The 23,101-nt window shown below is 34.7% G+C and overlaps 1 protein-coding gene across 2 annotated transcripts in view; it reads right to left on the bottom strand.

The window, feature by feature from the left end:
• LOC120535812 (dixin-like) overlaps window positions 1-23,101 on the bottom strand; it is a 161,034-nt gene that overhangs the window by 80,474 nt on the left and 57,459 nt on the right. For both annotated transcript variants that reach the window (XM_039763903.1, XM_039763902.1), the window contains 3 exons: window positions 5,831-5,960; window positions 5,287-5,412; window positions 1,797-2,058 (listed from right to left, as the gene is read on the bottom strand). In XM_039763903.1, the coding sequence (XP_039619837.1) occupies window positions 1,797-2,058; window positions 5,287-5,412; window positions 5,831-5,960 (518 nt within the window). The remainder of the gene's footprint in view (window positions 1-1,796; window positions 2,059-5,286; window positions 5,413-5,830; window positions 5,961-23,101) is intronic.

The following is a 23,101-nucleotide window of genomic DNA, read 5'->3' on the forward strand; positions in this document are numbered from 1 at the left end:
ATGTTTTGTGTAAGTTTACACTTAGAATATAAACTGAATATATTATCAGAGGAAATATATAGTTAACTTGTAAATGTTGTATTGACAATACTGCAACTATCCTTAAATATGATCTGCACTTATACTAGATTCTCAGTGGTGTGTGGGAACCCATTTGGCTTGTGCAATGAACGGCAGAGAGTAAAAAGTGCAAGATCTTTGATTGTAATTTGTAATTGTACAGGTATGGATTTGGTCTGATATCCTTTATTCCAAAATTTTAAAGTATGGATGATCACCAGCAGTAACACTTGATCTCCCTCTGTTATGATTCTTTAAAAATTGTTTAGTCTGGGTCTTTTTCTATTTTTTCTTTTCTTTTTCTATTTTTTTATACTCAGTACAACTACATTCAATAAATGGTATAGCTGCATCCAGTTAAAATAAAAGATTTGTATATACATCTAGAGATAAACTGAGAAATGTATAAATACTTTTAATTAAATTGATTCTCCCGACTATATGAAAGCAAATACCAAGAACTTGTCCTATCATTGTATTCTTTTTCTCCATGCTCTAGAACGCTAAGAAATTTGAATTTGAATAGGTCTTTAAACTCTTGTGTTATTATAAGTCCTAACTGTGTAAACATATGCAAGGCAGTAAGAGGAAAAGTTCCATATCTGTTCTTGTGTACATAGGCATTCATGGGAAATAATATATTCTTGTTGGTTCATGACTCATCCATCAAGATTAACAAATTTGGAATCCATGAGGCTAGGTTCATTGAGAGTTCATCTTTTGTTAATGTAGACTTTGAAAACAAGACAAATAATTTCAGACCTCTATCAATTATAATAAGATCTTGCAACCAAACTTTTAGGTGAAAAATAAATAAATACTTTTTATGAAAAATAATGAAATAGTTATAAATAAATATCGTTGTGTTCTTGCCTCTGGTAACCTGTTGCCAACTGTGCAAACTTTCACAATGTGCTTGAACTTAAAAGGCACTTCATTCAAGCTTGGTTACTACTTTGAACTTGCGCCCAGTGTTGTTGAATCAAACTCCATTCCATCTTCAGCTTTACCATTCCATCCTCAGCTTCAACCATGAATTAACCACATTCAGAATGTGAATGGCCAATCCTCCATGATTGTACATTTAGTGTATATATTTTGAAACATAAATAATGTATGTTTAAAGCTATCATGTGATGTGTGTGTTCAAAATAAAATTCATTAAAACAACAATAATTATTTATGTATATTGTATCTTATTTGGTGTAGTGAGCAGAATGGTTTATTCAAGTAACCATGGGCTCAATGCAGGAAAAACTCCTAGATGGGTCATTTGTTAATAGAATACATAAGGATATACTCATAAATAACATCAGATTAGTGTTGAGTTTACAGTCAGCTTAACATGATTTGTTCAAAATGTGAATGAAAAAACTGTATTTGTATCCAAGCCCATACACTCTGTGAGTGGTCTGTATTTCTGTTAGTTAGGTTATTTGGTAACTTTAAATTAAGCTAAAATAAGCACATACTGTATGTGTGTGGGTTTGCCTTGCAACAGAATTTCATCCTAGTCTGGGTTGGTTTGTGCCTGATGCTGCCAGTAAAAACTCCAGCTTCACCCAGACTCTGAAGTGGAAAAGCAGGATAGAGAAAATAACATTCATTTATAACATAGAAAAGTAACCTGTTTGGACTTTTTACTAATTGCAATCAGTCTTCACAATAGCAACCAAGATAGAAAATCTATATTATTTTCTTGACATCACTATTGTCGAATGTGTGTCTAGACTCACCTCTGTCTCTCTTGCCGGTATCGAAAGATATCACGACCAGATCGTGATACATCTTGTCGGGCTGCTGCCAAAGTAGCCACTGCATTCTGTACCATTGCTGTAGTGGAATTTGGTCTATGACCTCCCGAAATGATAGGACGATTAAGTCCTATAGAAACTGCACTTCTGAAATTGGCTGATCTTCCAGTTGCTGAAGGCTTGAAGTGAGCAGCTAATGCCAGTATAAGTCTCATTATGGATTTCAGATTTCCTTCAACAATGTCTATTACAAAGAAATAAAAAAATAATATTTACTTATTTATAGGTTTTGCAGAACTCTCAACAAAGAAAACATTACCTTAAATGTCTATTTAACAGCTTTATATACTGAGTAAATTTAACTTTCACATAAAAGAGTTTGAGGGTAATCATGCATTGTCAATTGACAATATATTGTAGTTCGCATTACTATATATTATAAATTGAACATAACAGAAACACTAAAGGTTACTGTACATTTATTTAAAATAATATTTACTGCAAGTATACTTTTTCTATAGATGCATTATCATGTCTAATGAACAAGGGGTATAATGAATGCTGTAGCTCAAAGTATGTTTTCCAAAGCATGAACTTGCTTATCAACTTCATAAACACATTAATTATATACAAAAAGTTATCAATGAATCGATGCAGTTACATTTTTGTAGAAAGGGTTACGGTCATCATATTTTGAAATTTATCATATGAGATAGCACTTTATATTCTCAAGCACTAAAAACAGCTAATAAGGAATTAACTTATCATCAGAGTTCCTCAAAGCTGTTGTGATTTTAAAATGCAATGCTGTGTACACAAATGGTATTAGATTAAATAAGAAAATAAACCATCTACTGAAAAACCATAAAAATTACTTAAAAATATAAATACTCTGTCAAGCCATCAAACTATCATTAAACATTATTTAAAAAAAAAATCTTTTGTCATAGTGAAGGGACATGCAATTCCAATGGTTCCCAGAGCGATTTTTGAAGGAATCTTGGGTTCCTGATAGATGTCAAACTGATCTTAGGTGGAATGGCCCATGAACAATCTACAGTTTGACCCACAAAATAATTCAAACAAATACAAGGAGACCCTTGTCCCTAATACAGACACTGGAACCCACCCCAGGAATTAAGTCTGGTGGTACTGTTGACACCAGCCTGAAGAAGCAGCATTCAGCTACTATGTAGACATATTCATTTCCCAATCAAGGATGGGAGTAAAGCACCAGTCAGGTGTTGAGTATAAAAGGAAGAAATCAGTGCATGCTAGCAAAATGGCTCTTGGATTGTGGTATTTCACTTTATTGACAAGTCAGGAATTTGATCTTATGCAGAGATCAAAAAGTATCACCTTATTATATTTGAACTAATCTCTAAAAATGCATGCATCATTTACACTTGAACCAGGCTTTGCTTTAAATAGAGGTAATCTCTGGGAATCTATCTTTATACTGTGGCTCTTCCTTAGTGATTCTTACAGGAAAAATGCTAAGTTCAAAAAGAACCAAAAGATTGCAAGAGAAAGATGAAATTATTCTTTTATGTTTTGTTCCTTAATAAAGATTCTGAATAATGACATGGGGTATTTACAGTGATTTTGTTGTGTTTCACCTATGGTGTTGTGTATTTTAGTCAGCTTGTATGGCTCAATCTGAAAGCTTGGGTTAATAGACACTTCTCCTTTACATCCCATAAAAGAGAATGGAAATCAGGCTGAAAATTGAGTAAACTGGCATTTATTACATTCTAGTTACCTGTCTATGATGGGTAGGTTACTACTTCAAAAATGTAGAATTAACAATGTTTGATTTAATTTCTTAAACAAATTATTAAATACTTATTCCACGTTATAATGCATATCTATATTATATTTACAGAAATATTATAATTAAATTGAAACAATAAATATACTGTTATCTACATAAAAGTCATATCAGGTGAATAAATGTCAGATGTCAAGCCATTTGCTTCTTTATAAACATTTTTTGTTGTATTTTGTGGAGCATACTGTACATACAGTAAGCAAAGAGCTGCCTGCAATTTTCAAGGTTTGATATTTTGATTTGTTTAACATGTATTACACATATAATAAAATTTCTTATTTTAAATATGTGCTCTGTTTTACTTGTATGAATTAAATAAATTTGACTTAAAAAAAAAGGAACCTAATGCTTTTAATGCAAAAGTCGTTCTAGGTGGTATGTAAGTGTCAAACAAAAAAAGTGTGATCTTTTTGTTATTACTGTATGTTTTGTATTATTTTGACGGCCTTCTTACAGTGCATTTCTTCTTCTGTTTCTCTATTTATAACAATCATTTCAATAAAATGGCAATCATTTTTAGATGCAGTCATGTGATACAGAAGAGAGGGAAGCATATGCAAAGAGAAAAGCTGTTAATTGTTTTTACAGTTGATGAATGAAGCAGATTGCCTTTATTCATTTTATTTATGTTTCATATTCTCTCATCCTCTATGTTTTAGTGTTTTTATAGTTAATTTATTTTTCCACTTGTTTCTGTTACCTTTTTAATGCAGCGTGAAGCACACATTCAGTTCCTCGGCCAATAATTGGAGTGTAAGTAAAAAGCAGCTCAAATGGCAGATTCAAAATGGTGGCATGATAAAGATAGTTCTAGTAGATGAGGTGGCAGTTGCAAAATAAAGATGGTCACTAGGGATCTATTATACTTTATTGAGTGAGTGCTGATGCCTCTGCTATGACGTGGGGGCTAAAAGGCAGAACAATGTTTTGGACTCCTTTTACCTATCAATCTATCTTCTATTATTCATTGTAATTTTTCACAAGAATAGTCATTCTAAGATACACTGTGAACTTTACTTTTAATTATGAAACCTTGAATCTATTTTTGTTATAAAATTATTTTTTGGATAAGAAAGCATGTTGCCCCCTTTGTTTCTATATTCACCTCCTGGTATAAAACATTGTTTTCATCTTGCAGTCAAAGGTTGCATTGGCAGAGGCAGAGTACCTGCCTCATAAAATGTTGAATGATTCTCTTTCTACAATATGGACTACCACACCATTAGCCACAGTATAAAGTTCTAGAAGACAGTTTCCACACAAGATGCTGCAGATAAAATATCTGCAAATACTGTACAGAGAATAGCTATAATGGGGCTCGAATACATTTTGGATACCAGATTATTTTTTCCGACACATATCAACATTATTTTTTGATCTACTTTGTTAATGTGTAGAATTTCCAAATATAAACTATTAGATTTTAGTCTCAAATTAGCTTTTCATGTCTTTTCAATTTTTAATTACAAAACATTTTAAAATGAACATTGCAGTCTAAGATGTGTGATGAAAAAAGTATAATGTTACCAAGTAATTACACTTTACCCTGAGAAGAACTGTACCTAAGAAATAAAACTAGAGTAAAAGTGCAGAACATACAGTAAAGCATTTCAGGTTTTTACAAATTATGAAACAACTTACCTCTTGCAGAGGTCTGGTGCATACGAATGTGCTTGGATGCCACAAACTGTAAGATCTTCTCAACATTCTCTTTCATCTCTTGCTGTTTAGTGGGATGGTAGTGGATGTCACTCAGATGTTCACCAGCTGACACAAAAGAGAAAAAGCATTCAACTGCACATCATAGCACATGGAAAAGTAGAAGGCATACAGATCAAAAGTAAAGAATAGACTCCAGCAGCACTTACTGTAAACAGTCTAATGATTGCATACTGTCTCCAAGCATTATTCAAAGGAAGAGCCTAAATACTTGTCCCTAAACTTTTTTTTTCCTTTTTTTCTCAGTAAACACATCAGACGTGCCAATAACGGGTACCTCAAAGCAGTATACTCAGCTGCAACATTAATAACTCAATAAGCATGAGCTCATGAAGTAAAAAAAATATGAAACTGTATTCCTAATAATAAATGCAATGAATTTGGTAGTACTAGTGTATAATGTTTTGCAGGAGGAAATAAAATCCAGTAAATAAGCAACAACTTATTTAAAGGATTATGAACTCACCTACAATCTCAACTAGGTGTGCTAGGATCACCCCATCACGGAGGTCTTGTCTCAGATCCTGAACCATTTTCACCTCTGGTTTCTTCCTCAGTTGTGAGTTTACCCAGGTCACATATGCCTGCAGTTGTTGCTGAGTAGAAAGGGAACATGGCAGGGTTAAGAATTTCCATCCTTAAGATGCTTCTTTAAAGCAACAGATGCATTTGTAAATTTAATTGCAAAAAAAAAAACAAGAGCAAGAATTTTAAAAATCCTTTAACTACTACTAGGTTATGAATATCCATAATATGAGATTATGGAAGGAATCAGACAAAAATTCATTTATACCCACTCAGTTAGTTATGACACAAGAATGCTATAATCAATCCTCACCTTGCTCTGTACATAAATTACCATTTACAACCACAAATTAAGAAGTAATCTGGTAATTGAACATTAGAACATGGCATCAGGGTAGTAAAGTGTTCAACATTGAGATGTTACCAACAATTGTATCCTTACAAGACAATTATTTATTTGGACCATTTTCAAAGTGCACAATATTTAATATATGGAATACAATATACATATAATACATATATAATTGCAATATGTGTTTGGAAAAATGAACAAATGGACTATGCAATTGAAAAATAAGAAAATTAAATATCTGTTCAGAAATTTGGATGAATCCTTGTATGAACAACTGTGCCTCAAATATAAAAATACATGTCAACACATTTCATTTACTACGTTCAAGTTACAGATTTTGGTAAATGAATTATGCTGCCTTACAAAACTTCTCTGACTATTTACAGTAGAAAATACACTTTTTTAGCTGTTATAAAGCTATTTCCAAGCAATTTCAGTGTTTTTAAAAGAATGTCACTGGGAAAATGACCTTTCAATTACATTATTGCAAAATGATGAGAAGTCACAACTAGATAAAAAAAATACCACAGGTAAAAAAAATTCTGTTATAACAAATATCTTTACATTGAAATTTTCATTACAACGAAGTATTTGTATGGTCCCGACAGTTTCCCCATATGACGCAAGTCTATAGAAATCTCATTACTACGAAGTACATTCAGTAGATACTTTCATTATAACGGAATGCCCAAAAGACCTTGAAATGCTTGAATGAATCATCCGCAGAGCAGCTAGTTCTGTGGCCGCAGCTCAGTTGTACATAATGATCCCCAAACAGAAACAGTCGAGACAGATGTGCTCGATATATAATTTTGAGTTGTATAATTGTATGCTTTGCGCATATGAAAACATTTGTAATTTATTTTCTTTCTTAGAACTTTCCTCATAGTGTTTTTTTTTTGCTCTTTTTGTTTCTTGTGGTTTTCAGTGATACCTTTTGCTTATTGCTTGTCAACATTTAAAAAACATCCATTGAAATTTAACTCATTGTCACCCTCCTATAGAAATGGCAGACACGAAAAAACGATAACAGTTCATATTAGAAAAAAAACCTTTATATATTTTCAGTTCTCAATTGCGTCAAAAAAAAAAAAAAGACGTTGCCAGTGAATTCAGAATTTCGCCATCAACACTGTCAACTATCTTGAAAAAAAAATCTTAGGTTGCAAACGTATGTGAACTGCTGCATTTGAAGATGTTGAAAAAGTAGTTTTTATGTGGTTCAGTGATGCTCGTTCAGGAAACATTCCTATTAATGTGGCACTCATTCAAGAAAATGTGAGGTTTGCAAACTCTCTTGGGACCTTCCCTAACTGGACGACACACTGAAGAGCGTCCCGAAGTCTGATCTCCATGTCTATGGAAGACTGTTTATTTGTTGCCAGGGCAACAGCAGGCTCAAAGCTATGCTGTGTCCCTCCCCCAAAGCAAACAGAAAAGATATCGATGGGTGATGCAGCCTGACTGCTGTGTCTGTGAATAGCAGAGTGACAGATCACGCTACAATAAATAAGTGTGCCGTTCCTGTTTCAAGCTGAATAAAGTTGGTTTTCCTAAAGTACTGAGATTCAGCCTCGTGTTTTGGGGTTCAAGACAGGGACTTATAGCGTGACCTCGATCATTTATGATTTGCTTCTGTGTCACTTCACTGCAGTGCTATGAGCCTGTTTTTGCCCTGCCCCGGCAACGGACAAACAATCTTCCACAGACACTGCAATCACGCTTCAGGAAACTGTATTATGGCAAGGAAATTCTGAGAAAAATTCTCGTCAGCATAACTTGTAGGCAGGAGGAGATTTAAATTAACACAAAATAAGCTATTGAAATGATTGCAAACACCTGGGCGCAAGTTACAGAAAGCACTATAGTAACAAATACAGAATCTCATTATAATGAAATTTTCGTTATAACAAAATATTTTTTAGGTTCCTGGGAGTTCGTTGTAATAGAATTTTACCTGTATTACTATATTAAAATTGTCCAGTTCAATTTAAAACTGTGCATTGTACTATGTAAAACATATCTGGTCAAGACCATGCATGTGAGCAATGTTGGAGCCTCCTTCAATGGGTTAAATGTAAAATCTTTTCTTATTGATCAGAAAGCCTTAGGTACAATTATATCCAAGCCAAATATCTGATCTAATGTTTCATTTGGGTAAAACTTTGAACTTGTAATTTCCAATTTCCAGTTTGGAAAACACCAAGAGAATATGCCCCAAGAATAATTTAGAGGGGAACAGTAGTTAAGTATTTTGATTTGAAGTGCACATTGAAATATATAAGCATTTGTTTGAAAATGTCATGAAGGAAGCTATTGAAATGATTAAACAAGTGTACTAGGAGGAAGGTTGATGTAATACACAAAATAAACTAAAATGATGACTAGGAGATCTGCTGATTTCTGTAAACAAGAAGACTGGACAGTTTTTACATAAGCAGACATTTCAAGGGTGGTGGCTCAACCCAAAGGATATGAGAAGAACAAGAATATTATGAAATAGACTTTTATTTTTAATGAGCCATTTAGGTGTAGACCAATAAACCATCCAGAGTAAAGGTATGCACTTATTGACACAGTTATGTAAATTCAGGTTCTTATAAAATAGACCTATACCCTTAATATTTTGATCATTCTGACTATGCTATAACAGTCTGCTATGATGGATGCTTCCTCTTCAGCATGGCGCTGCAAGAGTAATAAGTGACACAGATGGACAAGCTTTCTCCTGCCTGATTATTGACTCTTTAATTAAGATGTTGATTTCCATCACACCTCTCAAGTCCAGCTTTTTTATGATGTCAATCTAAAATGTCAGCGTAAATTGTGAACAGAATGTACAGTTACACTTTATAGGTTTAATTTATTTATTACAAAAATTTACATTAAAATGAATCACCTTAATCCATAATACTGAATACTGAGAAAGTAAACATTAACATTATCAGCATGAACAGTAACAGACTAACCAATATTAGCTTGATGCACACTGCTGTTTGTACATTGCACTCAATGGTTGTTTTAAGCCAGTTTTTTAATTGCAGATTCTAAGCAGAAAGTATACTATTTATCGAGGATAATAGCAAAAAAAAATCTTTTTAGGCATGACAACATACATTTTGTGCCTTTCTTGCTCATTGGTTTCTTCTTCATTCTAGACTGTAGAACTATTTTTTTTATATATATTTATTTTATTAATTTTATTGGAATGCATACAAAGCAATCAAGTTTTCACAAAAAGAAAAATTGAGTTAAGAACAGATCGATCCCCACCCCTGAGAGAGAGAGCAAGCCAAACGGCGTAAAATTTAAGACTTGTAAATATACCTAAATTAATAAATTCTCTGTGCTTCATGAACTTATTTTAAAATATCACTGATAAGATCCTGCCATGTTTTGAAAAAAGTCTGTACGGATCCTCTAACTGAGTATTTGATTTTTTCCAATTTCAAATTATATAACACATCGGTTTCCCACTGACTTAAAAGAGGAGAGTTTGGGTTCTTCCAGTTTATCAGAATAAGTCTGTGTGCCAAGAGTGTAGTGAATGCAATCACAATTTGTCTTTCTCCACTTTAAGCCCCTCTGGAAGAACCCCAAACACAGCTGTTAATGGGTTAGGAGGGACTGTGAGTCCAAGTCCAAAGTACAATTTTGAGTTGTATAATTGTATGCTTTGCACATATGGAGCTCGAGTGAATTCTCTGCATTGCTACTTTCCACTCCTTTTCTGATATATTAATTGAGAGATCTTTTTCCCAGTGTCCTCTTGGATCTTTGAAAGGGAGGGATTGTAAAATGATTTTATATATTGTAGAGATGGAGTCTAAGTTCTTAAGATTGAGCAATATTTTTCCCAGCATGGATGAGGGTGCAAGATGAGGAAAATCTGGAAGGTTCTGTTTAACAAAGTTCCTGATTTGAAGATAGTGAAAGAAATGTGTAGCTGGAATGTTAAATTTGGAATGTAATTGTTCATAGGATGCAAAGACGTTGTCTATATAAAGATCTCTAAGCAAGTTAATTCCAATTTTTTTTCCAGATATTAAAAGCTGCATATGTTTGTGAAGGTTGAAAGAGGTGGTTCTCTTGCAGAGGTGCCACAGACAGAAGCTTCTCCGTCTTAAAATGCTTTCTACATTGGTTCCAGATTCTAAGTGAGTGGAGCACAATTGGGTTATTAGTGTATTGCCGATAACGTGTGTTTATTGGAGCACAGAGCAAGGAATACAAAGAAGTACTGCAAGATTTTACTTCTATTGCGGTCCAAGCCTGTGTATGTTCTTCTATTTGTGTCCAGGTTCTTATCGCCTGTATATTTGCTGCCCAGTAATAAAACTGGAAGTTAGGTAGAGCCATGCCGCCTTCTGCCTTTTGTCTTTGTAGGGTCGCTCTTTTGATGCGTGGATGTTTAGAATTCCAAATAAATGAGGTTATTGTTGAATCTAATTGCTTAAAGAATGATTTATTAATGTATATTGGATGTTTTGAAATAAAAAGGAGCTTAGGAAGAATATTCATCTTAACAGTGTTAATTCTTCCAGCTAGTGTGAGATGAAGGGTTGACCATCTATGCAAGTCTTGTTTAATTTTTTCCATGCAGACGAAATTTTGTTGATAAAGAGCTTTATGTTTACTTGTGATGTTTACCCGAGGTATTTAAACTGTTCTGCAATGATAAAAGGTAGGGTGTCTAATCTAATATTATATGCTTGAGAATTCACTGGAAAGAGTACACTTTTATTCAGATTAATTCTGAGACCAGAGATCTTTTGAAATTCTGTGAGTGCTGCTAAGACTGCAGGCACAGAATTTTCTGGGTCCGATATATACAGTACCATATCATCTGCATATAATGAGATTTTCTGTTCCAGTCCTTCTCTGCTAATCCCCTTTATCTGATCAGTATTTCGACAATGTATTGCCAGTGGTTCAATGGCAATTGCAAACAGCAGCGGTGACAAGGGCATCCTTGTCTAGTGCCACGTTCTAGTTTAAAGTAGTCTGAGCAAATGTTATTGATGCAAACTGAAGCTTCTGGGTTAGTATACAGTAATTTAATCCATGCACAAATGTTGGGCCAAACCCAAACTTCTCCAATGTAGTAAAAGGTATTTCCATTCAATCATGTCGAATGCTTTTCTGCATCCAATGATAATAATATTTCTGGGGTGTTTGATTTAGTTGGTGAGTATATTACATTAAACAGGCGTGAAGATTTGAAGATAAGTGTCGGCCCCTAATAAATCCAGTTTGGTCTTGTGATATTACGAGGGAGCACTTTCTCCATCCTTCTAGCTATGATTTTAGAGAGTATTTTAACGTCGTTATTCAGAAGTGAAATTGGTCTGTATGATGCACATTGTAATAAGTCCTTATTTTGTTTTGGAAAACAGTGATTAGTGCTTGGCGAAAGGTTTGTGGAAGAGATTGGTTATCTCTGGCTTCTGTAAATGTTGCTAATAGGAGGGAGCTAGCTGAGCGGAGAATTTCTTGTAAAACTCTGCAGGGTAGCCATCAGGGCCTGCTGCTTTTCCACCTTGGAGTGACTTTATAGCATCTAGTAATTCTGATAATGCAGAGGTTTATCAAGTTCCTCCACACTAAAAGCGTCTATTTGTGGTATCTGTAATGTATCCAGAAATGCATTAGATTGTGTATTGTCTTCTTTAAACTCAGTAGTATATAGGGATTTATAGTAGTCTCTGAAAGTGTGCATTATATTTTTGTGTTCGATGATTTTATCTCCGTTCGTGTTGTGATTACGAGATTGCGTTGCACTTCTTGCTTGTGAATTTGTTGAGCTCAAAGCTTATTAGCTTTCTCTCCATGTTCATAATAATGATGTCTGGATTTGTAAATTAGTTGTTCAGTTTCTTTAGTTGTCAAGAGGTTTAATTCTGAATGTAGAGCCTGCCTCCTCCTATGTAGAGTCTCGCTTGGTAGTCTGGCATGTTCTTCATCTATTTTAGTAATTTCGCTTTTTATCTCTGCTACTTTCTTGGCTTCGGATTTATTTCTGTGGGAAAGATATGAGATAATCTGTCCTCTTAAGAAGGCCTTAAGAGTTTCCCAGAGTATTCCTGCAGAGATCTCAGGGGATGTATTTGTCTCTAGAAAGAATTTGATTTGTTTGGATATAAATTCAGTACAATTCTCGTCAGCTAATAGAAGCGGTTGAGGCGCATCTGCGGGTGAGTGTATGGGGCTTAGTAATTTCAGCTCCAAGATCATAGGTGCATGGTCAGAAATAACAATAGCATCGTATTTACAAGATTTAATCTTAGGCAAGAAGTTATTGTCTATAAAGAAGTAATCAATCCTTGAGTAGCAATGATGTACTGGTGAGTAGAAAGAATATGTTCTTGAATTTGGGTTTAAAACCTCCAGGGATCTGATAAGTTGTGATCAGTTATAAACTTTGTAATTATCTTTGCGGTGTTAGATGCCGTTCCCCCTGTGGAGGAAGTCCTATCTAAAAGTGGATTTAGAACACAATTAAAGTCCCCAGCCATTATAACTTTATGAGTGTTCAGATTGGGAATGGATGCAAATAAATTTTGTATAAATTCCTTATCATCAACATTAGGTGCATAAACATTTATCAAAATCATTTTACAGTTAGATAAGTCTCCCATGACCATTACATATCTCCCTTCAGGATCCAATACTACATCTGATGCTACAAATGGTACTGTTCTATGTATGAGAATTCCCACACCTCTAGTTTTCTTTGTAAAACTAGAATGGAACATTTGGCCAGTCCAGTCTTTTGCAGCGGAACTGATCCTTGCTTAGTAAGTGGGTCTCCTGTAAAAATACTATTTTAGCATTTAGACCTGTTAGGTGAGAGAGTAATTTCTTTCTCTTTAATTTGTGATTCAGGCCTTTAACATTCCAGCTTAGGAGGTTAACTGTCCCATCATGGAGACACTGATTCTGAGTTTTTGATGTCATTTTATAGTCTTAACTGCAAGTGAGACAGTTTAGGTCTTAATTTCCTATTTCCCCAGAGTTGTTGCCATGCAGCTTATTATTACGTTGATAGTTATAATTATAAAGATTAATGATAGATTAGGTATAGATCAAGCCTGCTCTCTTTCTCCCCCTTAACCCCCCCTCCTTTTTGCCTCCCCAAGTGAGGCTAAAACCCACTTCACACAGTCCCAGTCCTCTGACATACCCAGAGACAGAGCACGTCCAAAGCAAAACAAGCCCCAATGCAGCAGACTGTAGAACTACTGTGAAATACCAACAAAACACCAGCTTTCATGGGGGCATCCATGTTTATTTTACCACTTGGGTAGCAAGAACATGCAGAGGTCACAAACGATGCCACTGCAATTTCCCAATTCTGCCATATGATGAGTACAGCATAACACTCGATGGGACATTCAATCACTACTAATGAACAATCAATTGTGACATCTTACGCTTGACTCCTAGCATGGCATCTTATCTTACTCAAGCCGAAGAATTCTCACCCATCTACCACACAATATTGCACAGTATTAAGATTATAAAAAAAATCACATTATGAGGAACAGTTCAAAAATTTTTTGAAATCATGCAGAAAATTATCAGTGTTGTCCTCAACTAACTGTGCATGATGAACTATTTCTAATCTATACTGTATTTAAGTGATTACTTCACATTAAAATAATTTTATTTCTCTGCTCTTTAAACGTGTAGGAGACATAGTGATGTAGTACAATATGACTTGAAATGAAATCCTTAAAATTAATGCAAATAAAAAACAACATTCATTCATTCATTCCTTTACTGATTCTAAATATTACATTTTAAAATCACAGGGAGCCTGGGCTTATCCAGAGATCACTGAGTATAAGACCGGAACCAACTTTGCAACGCATATAAGTGAGGACAGCACTAGGTCTTCCAAAACAAAAACATATTTAGGTGTGTTCTCTTATTATGCAAAATGCACCTACTGCAGCCAGATCTGTCTGTATGGAACAACCTGGCTGCCAACACACCGATTTTGTTGAAATTTGGCACACTTACTGTTCTTGGTATTTTTTGGGACAGCTCAGTTTCCATTGAGATATCTTGAATACAGCATGTTGAACACAATTGTTAATTTTCAGAATCTCCCTTTGAAAAGCACTGATTAATTTGCAGCCTTCTCCATCTTAAAACAGAGAAACGTTTTGTGTGACTTCAACTACAATTTAGTTTACTGTTTCAATTTTACCTTGGCAGCAGTTACCTCAACTTTTTTTCTTTTACTTATTTGATAGCTACTTCTTATGGATAAACAGTGCAACACCTGGAGTCAAAGGCCCTGAAACAAGAACACCTCTCTGTAGGACACAAGATGGGGTGGGGTCAGATGTATTTCCACACAAGAAAGGCATGGCATAAGTAATAACAATATTCTTTATTTATTGAAATATATATATATATATTTGCAATCTTATTGAACACTACACAAAGTACCATCCCTTACTGTAGTAGAATGAAGGGGTAAGTCTTATTATATGCTAACAGTCTGCTTCTGCCCCATTCCGTGCTCATCACTATACCTGCACCCTGTCTTATGCAAAATTCAGTCGCAGCAGCTCACACCTCCAGGTCAAGTGAAATTAAACAGGGTAAGTGACATGATGTTCATATTCATAAAAGTAAAAAAATAAAAGCAACTTAATTTATGTAGAAATGTACGGAAAATGGCTCGGTGACAGTTTATGCTACAGTGATTAAACATATACTCAGTATTTCCATACAGCTGCATTTCCAAAACTTTATAATGATTCAGTATTTCTCTGACACTGTAATTTATCACCAAAGTGCCACAATGATATGCTATATTTTATGTTTGGATATAGCCAACAAATTTAAACATTTTATATCTTCATTGGGTACTTCTATGAAAAACTTTGTTTAAGAAATTTTAACTACACTTAGCCAAAGACCTTCCCCATTCAACTACTAACAATGCATGAATTTTTTTAATAATTTGAGTTGGACATTGCTGTCTATGAATGCAATTTCAGTCACAAGATATTTTATGATGGTGTAAAAAACCATTTATGTAAATGACTAATACATATGATTGCATTCTATTATCATTCTTATTTTTGAATATGACTCACTTTTACAAAAATATGCCATAAAGAAAATTGTGGTAACAAACTGATGTAGTGGCTCAAAAAATGTAAAAATGCTCCAACTGTCAAACCAGCTAACCAGCACTATGAATGTACCTAGCTTTTATGCCATACCTATATTTTCTTACTTTTATAACATTGTATATTCCAATGAAGAGGCAGTGAGTTCTCCTTGGAGTACACTATAACCATTTACCAAGTGTGATTCTCTAGAAAGAGTCAGGTGAACATAAAATACATGTAACACCTAAGTTTTAAAAGTACTTGTGTAAAGTAGGACAAACAAACTAAATTAAAACAGGTTTACTTAATCGGTATTATCATTGTATAATACTATTGCTATTACTTCTTTTCTCTCAAGATACTGTAGATGTGGTGATAACAATACTCCTATATGGAATGATGTTTTCAATACAAAACAAATACTTATGGTACAAACATATTGATAGTAAGTGTTGTAAATATGTAGAAAAATAGTTTAGGATATAACTCACTATTATATGGTGAAGCATAACAGAAGTGAACAGATGTTCATTTATTCTGTAATTTTCCCTCCTGCCACTAGGTGATGTTAGTGCACTACATTTCACCTTTATTAGCTGCACCGGCAGAGCTTTTATTATGTACAAATAACTATCGATAACCTTAATTTTAGAATTATGCTGTATGGTGGTTCCTCAGTTCAGACCTATGAGAAGGCTTGTGTTGCTGGGTTTATTTCCAAACAAATTAAATAACTGGTGCTAACCTAGTAATTGCACTCCAATTATAGATATTATTGACTCTTTGTCTAAAATACCAAACTGGGTTTGAATATTTTTTTAAAAGTTGGCCAAAATTGTTATTGTTGTTTACAAAAATAAATGAATTCATGAATTTTAAAAGAAGTATTTTTCTGTAAACGAGCATAAATAATAACCACATAATCAGCTGATACAATTTACTCTAATTTTTAGGTTACATTATCAATCATCTGGCTTAAAGCCTCTTTGATAATTTATATATTTAAGAAAGGTTACTACTAACAACAGTTAAATGAACACTTAGAAAAGAAACATAAAACTGATTAAATAGTGAAATAGATCTTCTAATTCAGTAAACTGGATATCCATGTTAAAGCACATTTCAGCTGTCATGCTGTTTTTTGGATACAAAATTTGAGTGGAGAAAAGCATTTCTTGTACAGTATGAAGTTAAATCATTGACATCTGTGAAGAGTTTGCATGGTTGACTTGGGTTCCCTTGACAATGCAGAGACATTATGTTAGACTGATTTGTGGCACTGACTTACCCCAGTGTGGCATATCTAGGATTGATTCTTGCATTAAGGTCTCTATGACCCTGTGACGAGTAAAGTGATCAGTTATAAAATATATAAACTATTTAAAATAATTTGTACTTAGGCAACAGTAGTGAGCAGTAAGCATAATCAAGTAATAACCACTCACTGCATTTTATTTGTTTAAAATGGCTGCACATTCACATATGCTCCATTCTTAGTTATATTTAGAGACTTACGCATAGGTTTATCTTACATTGGCACTAAAATATTGAAGTATTTCAAGAAGATATTACAATTATTTGCAGCAGAGAGTAGCACAAGCAAAAAAAAATAATTTAAAGAAATTGCACTGTTTATTGGGCTATATTTGTTAACAATATCTGAATAAGTTAAATAAAGGCTAAAAAAATATTTGAATAAGTTTAAAAAGGGCTGCCATCATGCTCTGCCTATTTGTCTTTGTTTTAACAGTGGGCCCATATTCACATGAACACTGTTGAAAAAGCCACGACTTGGCAACAGACAAAAAATTCTCAAGTTTTGTTCAAGTTCAAGTTTTTGTCCATCACTGCCTGTTTTGAGGCAGGTGTGTGTGTGTGTGTGCTGGCAGATGGGCACAATAAAAAGAACTTACTTTCTTGTTAGTATTTCTTCCCTGCAAAATAAAGTAGGAGCTTGCATTGAGAGGTGACAGAAAGCATGTGCTCAGCAAAGTATAGCAATTCAGATTTTTGCTCCATTGCTAATAAATCTCAATGGAGAAACTACAACAGGTTAAGTACAATAAACTATATTTTATTTATGGTTTTGGGTTTTTGAGCAGATATCGAGGGAGGTGTGTTCAAGTACTGGTTAGTGCTGCTACTCACAGGTTCAATGTCTTGCATTTGAACCCTCTGTTGTCCTTTGTGGGATTTGTGTGTTCTCTCCATGTCTGAGTGGGTACTTTAAGGGAAAGTGTACTTGAAACGGCTTGCCTCTTTATATGCCATATGCCGACATCACTTGTACCAGAACATTTCAATTATAAAACAAGGTAATATCTGACATTTAACTTTATTACGTTATTCTCTGTTAACAGTTTTATATAAGTATTACTATTTTTTTGAAACAGATATCCATCTACCAAAGATTGTTAATAAACCAATCTAGGACACTACTTAATGTTTAATGGCATAAGGGGCGTTACTAGAATAAACCTTTTATCTGTGTGCTTAGTAAATTAAAATATATTTGTATGTTATAAAATGAACCTTAAATATAAAAGGAACTGTTCTATTAGGACTAACCAGTCATGCCATAGACAACAGTGCTGTTTTTAAACAGTTCATTTGTAATGATGATTATCTTCCATAACAGTTTTTGTCTTGGTACTTCAACATTCCATCCACATCCCAAAAACAAGTGTGTTAGGATATTTGGCAAGACAAAAGTGACCCTGTATGAGTGGACCTGCCCTGTAATGGAATGTAATCTCTTTGTATTGGTATACTGCTGCTGGATTATGTGAATTTCCCCTTGGGATTAATAAAGTATGTATGTATGTATGTATGTATGTATGTATGTATGTATGTATGTATCTATGTATCTATCTATCTATCTATCTAATCAAGTCCAGGAATGGTTCCTCTCTTGCATCTGAAAACAATCCAAAAGCTATAGAAGTGGCTTTGGTGCCTCCCAAGACTGAATTGTATTAAACTGGACAATGTAAGTTTCTGACCCGGGTTCGCTTCCCGGGTCCTCCCTGCGTGGAGTTTGCATGTTCTCCCCGTGTCTGCGTGGGTTTCCTCCGGTGCTCGGTTTCCTCCCACAATCCAAAGACATGCAGGTTAGGTGGATTGGCGATTCTAAATTGGCCCTAGTGTGTGCTTGGTGTGTGGGTGGGTGTGTTTGTGTGTGTCCTGCGGTGGGTTGGCACCCTGCCCAGGATTGGTTCCTGCCTTGTGCCCTGTGTTGGCTGGGATTGGCTCCAGCAGACCCCCGTGACCCTGTATTCGGATTCAGCGGGTTAGAAAATGGATGGATGGATGGATGTAAGTTTCTGTTTCAAACTCCGCCCATCCATCATCCAACCTGCTATATCCTAACTACAGGGTCACAGGGGTCTGCTGGTGCCAATCCCAGCCAACACAGGGCCCATGGCAACAAACAAACTCCAGGCAGGGCACCAGCCCACTGCAGAAATTAAACTCATATTTGAATGCAAAAAGTTAATCTTTAATTTTATAAGGCCATTAACACTCAATACCCAATTAATGTCCAAGAAACTTTATGCGCCTGGACCTGACTATATTGTCAAATATACAAGTAATGGTACTCCAAAAGTGAAACTCAGCAAATAGAAATAAAAACAAAAACCTCAGTACATGCAAATCAGAATACCTTTTAAAAGAATCTCCTGCAACTATAAGCCATATATGACCTGCAAATGTCATTCAATACAATCCAGAAGGCCCTTATAGTTTTAAAATTAGTTACAAATGCTAATAAAACTAAATGGATGTCTTTTACCCTCACATACTGTATAATACTAACTGTAAGGATATGAAGATTGAGACATGAAATGTAACCATCATCAAGCATGCAACTAGTTGTAAGCATCTCAGTATAGATGACAGGCTGAAACTCATATTGAGATACTAAGAAGTAGGATTAGGAACAAGTTACTCTTTTTAGCACCTGATAAGAAAAAAGCTTGTTCAGTCTACCTTTCTTTCAGGGGTGTAAACGCTCACACACTTCACTTTATTACAGATGATGCTTACTGAATTCACCAAAAGCAGGCTGCCTCATTATTTCGTATTTATTCATAAGAACTTATTAGACAATGATATGACAGGATGATATTCTACTGAATACTAATTTTGCTGCTTTTTTTTGTAATATATATATTGTTTATATATATTGTATATATATGTTTTTTATATATATACTAGCAGAATACCTGTGCTTCGCAGCGGAGAAGTAGTGTGTTAAAGAAGTTATGAAAAGAAAAGGAAAAATTTAAAAATAGCGTAACATGATTGTTAATGTAATTGTTTTGTCATTGATATGAGTGTTGTTCTCATATCTATATATATATATATATATATATATATATATATATATATATATATCTATATATATATATATATATATATATCTATATATCTATATATATCAAAATACCGCTTGGCAGCGAGAAGTAAAAAGAAAAGGAAACATTCTAATAATAATGTAACATGATTGACAATGTAATTGTTTTGTCATTGTCATGAGTGTTGCTGGCATATATATATATATATATATATATATATATATATATATATATAAATATATATATATATATATACACACATACATGTGTACATATATACACACACACATATTTATTTGGAGCACATGCATTGCAGCTTCTCAGCTGTGCTTGTGCTAAGAAAAGGAAACATTTTAAAAATAACGTAACACGATTGTCAATGTAACCTTTTGTAAGTAGTGCCTGGAGGATTCAGTGTGGAGAAACTCTAGAGACAGTGTGTGTATTAACTTGTGGATTTTTCTGTATTTGGTGGCAGCGTCACAAAGTCACTTCCGTAACGCTGTGTGCGTTAGCTGCGGAGCTCAGCTCAGAGCGAAATGAGGTGAATGGGAGGGAAGATGATGACGTGACTCCCCCCCCCCTTAACTGTCAATCCCCCACAAACACAGTCTCTCGGAATTTGCATAAGCACAGCCCTTCACGTGCAATTTTAACTTAGTTACAAAGTGATCAAAACTCTCGTTTATATCCTGCGTCCTCTCATTAAACTTGTATCCCGCATTACCCGTGGGCATGACAAACGCCAGTAGCAGCCTGTCTATGAACTTAATTTAAACTTTAGGTTTACACCTTACTTTGTTTCCGAAGCAGCAGCACTCATGAATATGATTGTATATGTCATTCGCTCGCTTCTTATTGTTTCGCTGCCTACTCAATTATATAATGCATGTTTTCTTCAGTGCTTTTTGGAGCTCTTCCTGGTTTTCTACGCACTGCGTTGACAGTCAGTTCACGTGATTACGTGGGAGGCGTGATGATGTCACACGAAACTCCGCCCCCCACGGCTTTCGAGCTCAACTCCATTACAGTAAATGGAGAAAAATAGCTTCCAGTTATGACCATTACTCGTAGAATTTCGAAATGAAACCTGCCCAACTTTTGTAAGGAAGCTGTAAGGAATGACCCTGCCAAATTTAAGCCTTCTACCTACACGGGAACTTGGAGAATTAGTGATGAGTCAGTGAGTCAGTCAGTCAGTCAGTGAGGGCTTTTCCTTTTATTAGTATAGATATATATATATATATAAACACTTTTTTTAACTATTTATTAAGAATTTCAAAAACAAATTACATAATTTTTCTACATAGTCACCTTCGTTTGTGTTGCAATTTTCCCAGCGACATACCAGCTTTTTAATGCCCAATTACTACTCCTCCCTCCTTCGTTTCTAATAAAAATATAAACGTGTGAAACTTTTTGAATGTCCCTCATACTGTATATGTATACTTTTATTTCAATACACATGTACTTTGGATTAACTTTCAGAAATTAAATAGATAGATAAGATAGATAGATAGATACACTACCAACAGCTGGTTCATTTTGCACATTTGAAATATACGGTGAATGAACTGATGTTAATATTTTATTGTTGATACTTTATTTTTATTTCTTGTGTTACTCTAGCCTTGACCCTGATGCAAATGACTATGTGGTTTCAGTTGTGTGTACGTGCAAAAATGATAAATAAATACCTGACAAATTATACAGCAGGTGCTCTCAATGTCTGAATTGTCTGATTATTACAGTTCAGTAATAATGAAAGCAATGTGTACTTCAGCTATTGATAAAATGACACATTTAAGGTAATGCTTTTAAAGCTAGCAGTTCAAGTTAGTTTCGAATAAAGTGATGGTATTATCACAGTGGCTAAAATGGCCTGTTGACAGTTGTAAAGACAAGGACAACAACGTGAGAGTAAATGGATGCACCTTATACTGAAGTGGATGTGATAGCAAAATAAGAACTTGACAAATACTTCTAGAGAGTAAAAAACATAAAAACTAGTGAATGATTGTGGATAATACTGTAATATGTGTTTTTTAATGCATAGACTAGCATTAGAATACCTTAAATATACAATAGGTTTATATGGAGTGATAGAACCAATACATTTGAAAACCTGCTCAATGAAGAACCAGCGCCCCCATGTTGGACTCATTTTTGCCTTGTGCCAACAACTTTTCAGGATGATTCAATGTTGAACAAGAAGCCAGTGTTGACAGAGCAACTGAGGGGTAATGTAATGATTATTTGGTTTTTCTTTTTAGTTAAAATTTATGCAGCAGAAATCTGAACATTTAGTAATCTTTACATATAAAGATTATTATAAAGAGAAGTGACAAAACCTTCTTCAGCATCATAACTAATGAGATTTTCCAAAAATGCGTGTTGAAAGTAAAGCTAGGGGAATCACGTCAAATACCCATGCCACCTCTACCGGCTGTTATTATTTGCATACTTCTAGACTGACTACTGCCACTCTATTCCTCTGGATATGTTTCTGAAAACATCATGCAGCATGATATTTTACAGAAAGGATAAACTGTGTGCTAGCACTGCAGAAAAAAGCAGACAAAAACTGGTCTTATTTGTCTCGTATCCTCACTCTGACCCTTATCCTGTTAAGACTAAGGCTTTACTGATCAGTAGCACCACTCTCAGTCCTTATGACAGCAGTAATCCCCCTTTAAAAAGTGAAAGCTTTCTGTGCCTGCAGCTGTCTGTTATCAGGGAAAGGCTCTGCCTGCTCTGCACTGTCAGCATGCAACACAAGAGACAACTATGAAAATACAAATGTAAAGGACAATAGATCTCTGCAGAGAAACAACTTTGTAGCATTAGGCAACTCCTGAAAAATACCTGATATCTCCTTTACAGTGAAGCCCTCTCTTGTAAAACAAACCACAATAAATTCTTCAATATTGGAACAAAGGAGTGTTGCTAATATACATTGTGTATACTCCATTGCTTTTCTTGACAAAAATATATTTCTTTTAAGTCACTTCCTAACTTAAACCGTTTTTGTTTCATGACTTGTTTCTCCTGTTCTTCTTATTCTGTTCTTAACTCACTCATTTTTCAAATCCACTTATTCCTATCGGACCTTATTCAGATGCACAGGAGGAACCACCTTAGAGACTATAGGCCAGTCCATTGCAGGGCACATTCAGACATTGAGGGCCAGTTTTGTAATGGCAGTTAACTTAATTCACAAATCTTTTGGATGTCGGAGGAAATCTAATTAACCAGAGAAAACTCAGATAGGCACAGAGGGAACGTAAAAGTTAAACAAAGGCTGTATCTGGGGCAGAATGTGAGCCTGGGTGTTCAGAGCCAGAAGGCAGTAGGATTAACTACTGAGG

Source organism: Polypterus senegalus, chromosome 9 (genome assembly GCF_016835505.1).
Source record: "Polypterus senegalus isolate Bchr_013 chromosome 9, ASM1683550v1, whole genome shotgun sequence".
In the NCBI taxonomy this organism is placed as follows: Eukaryota; Metazoa; Chordata; class Cladistia; order Polypteriformes; family Polypteridae; genus Polypterus; species Polypterus senegalus.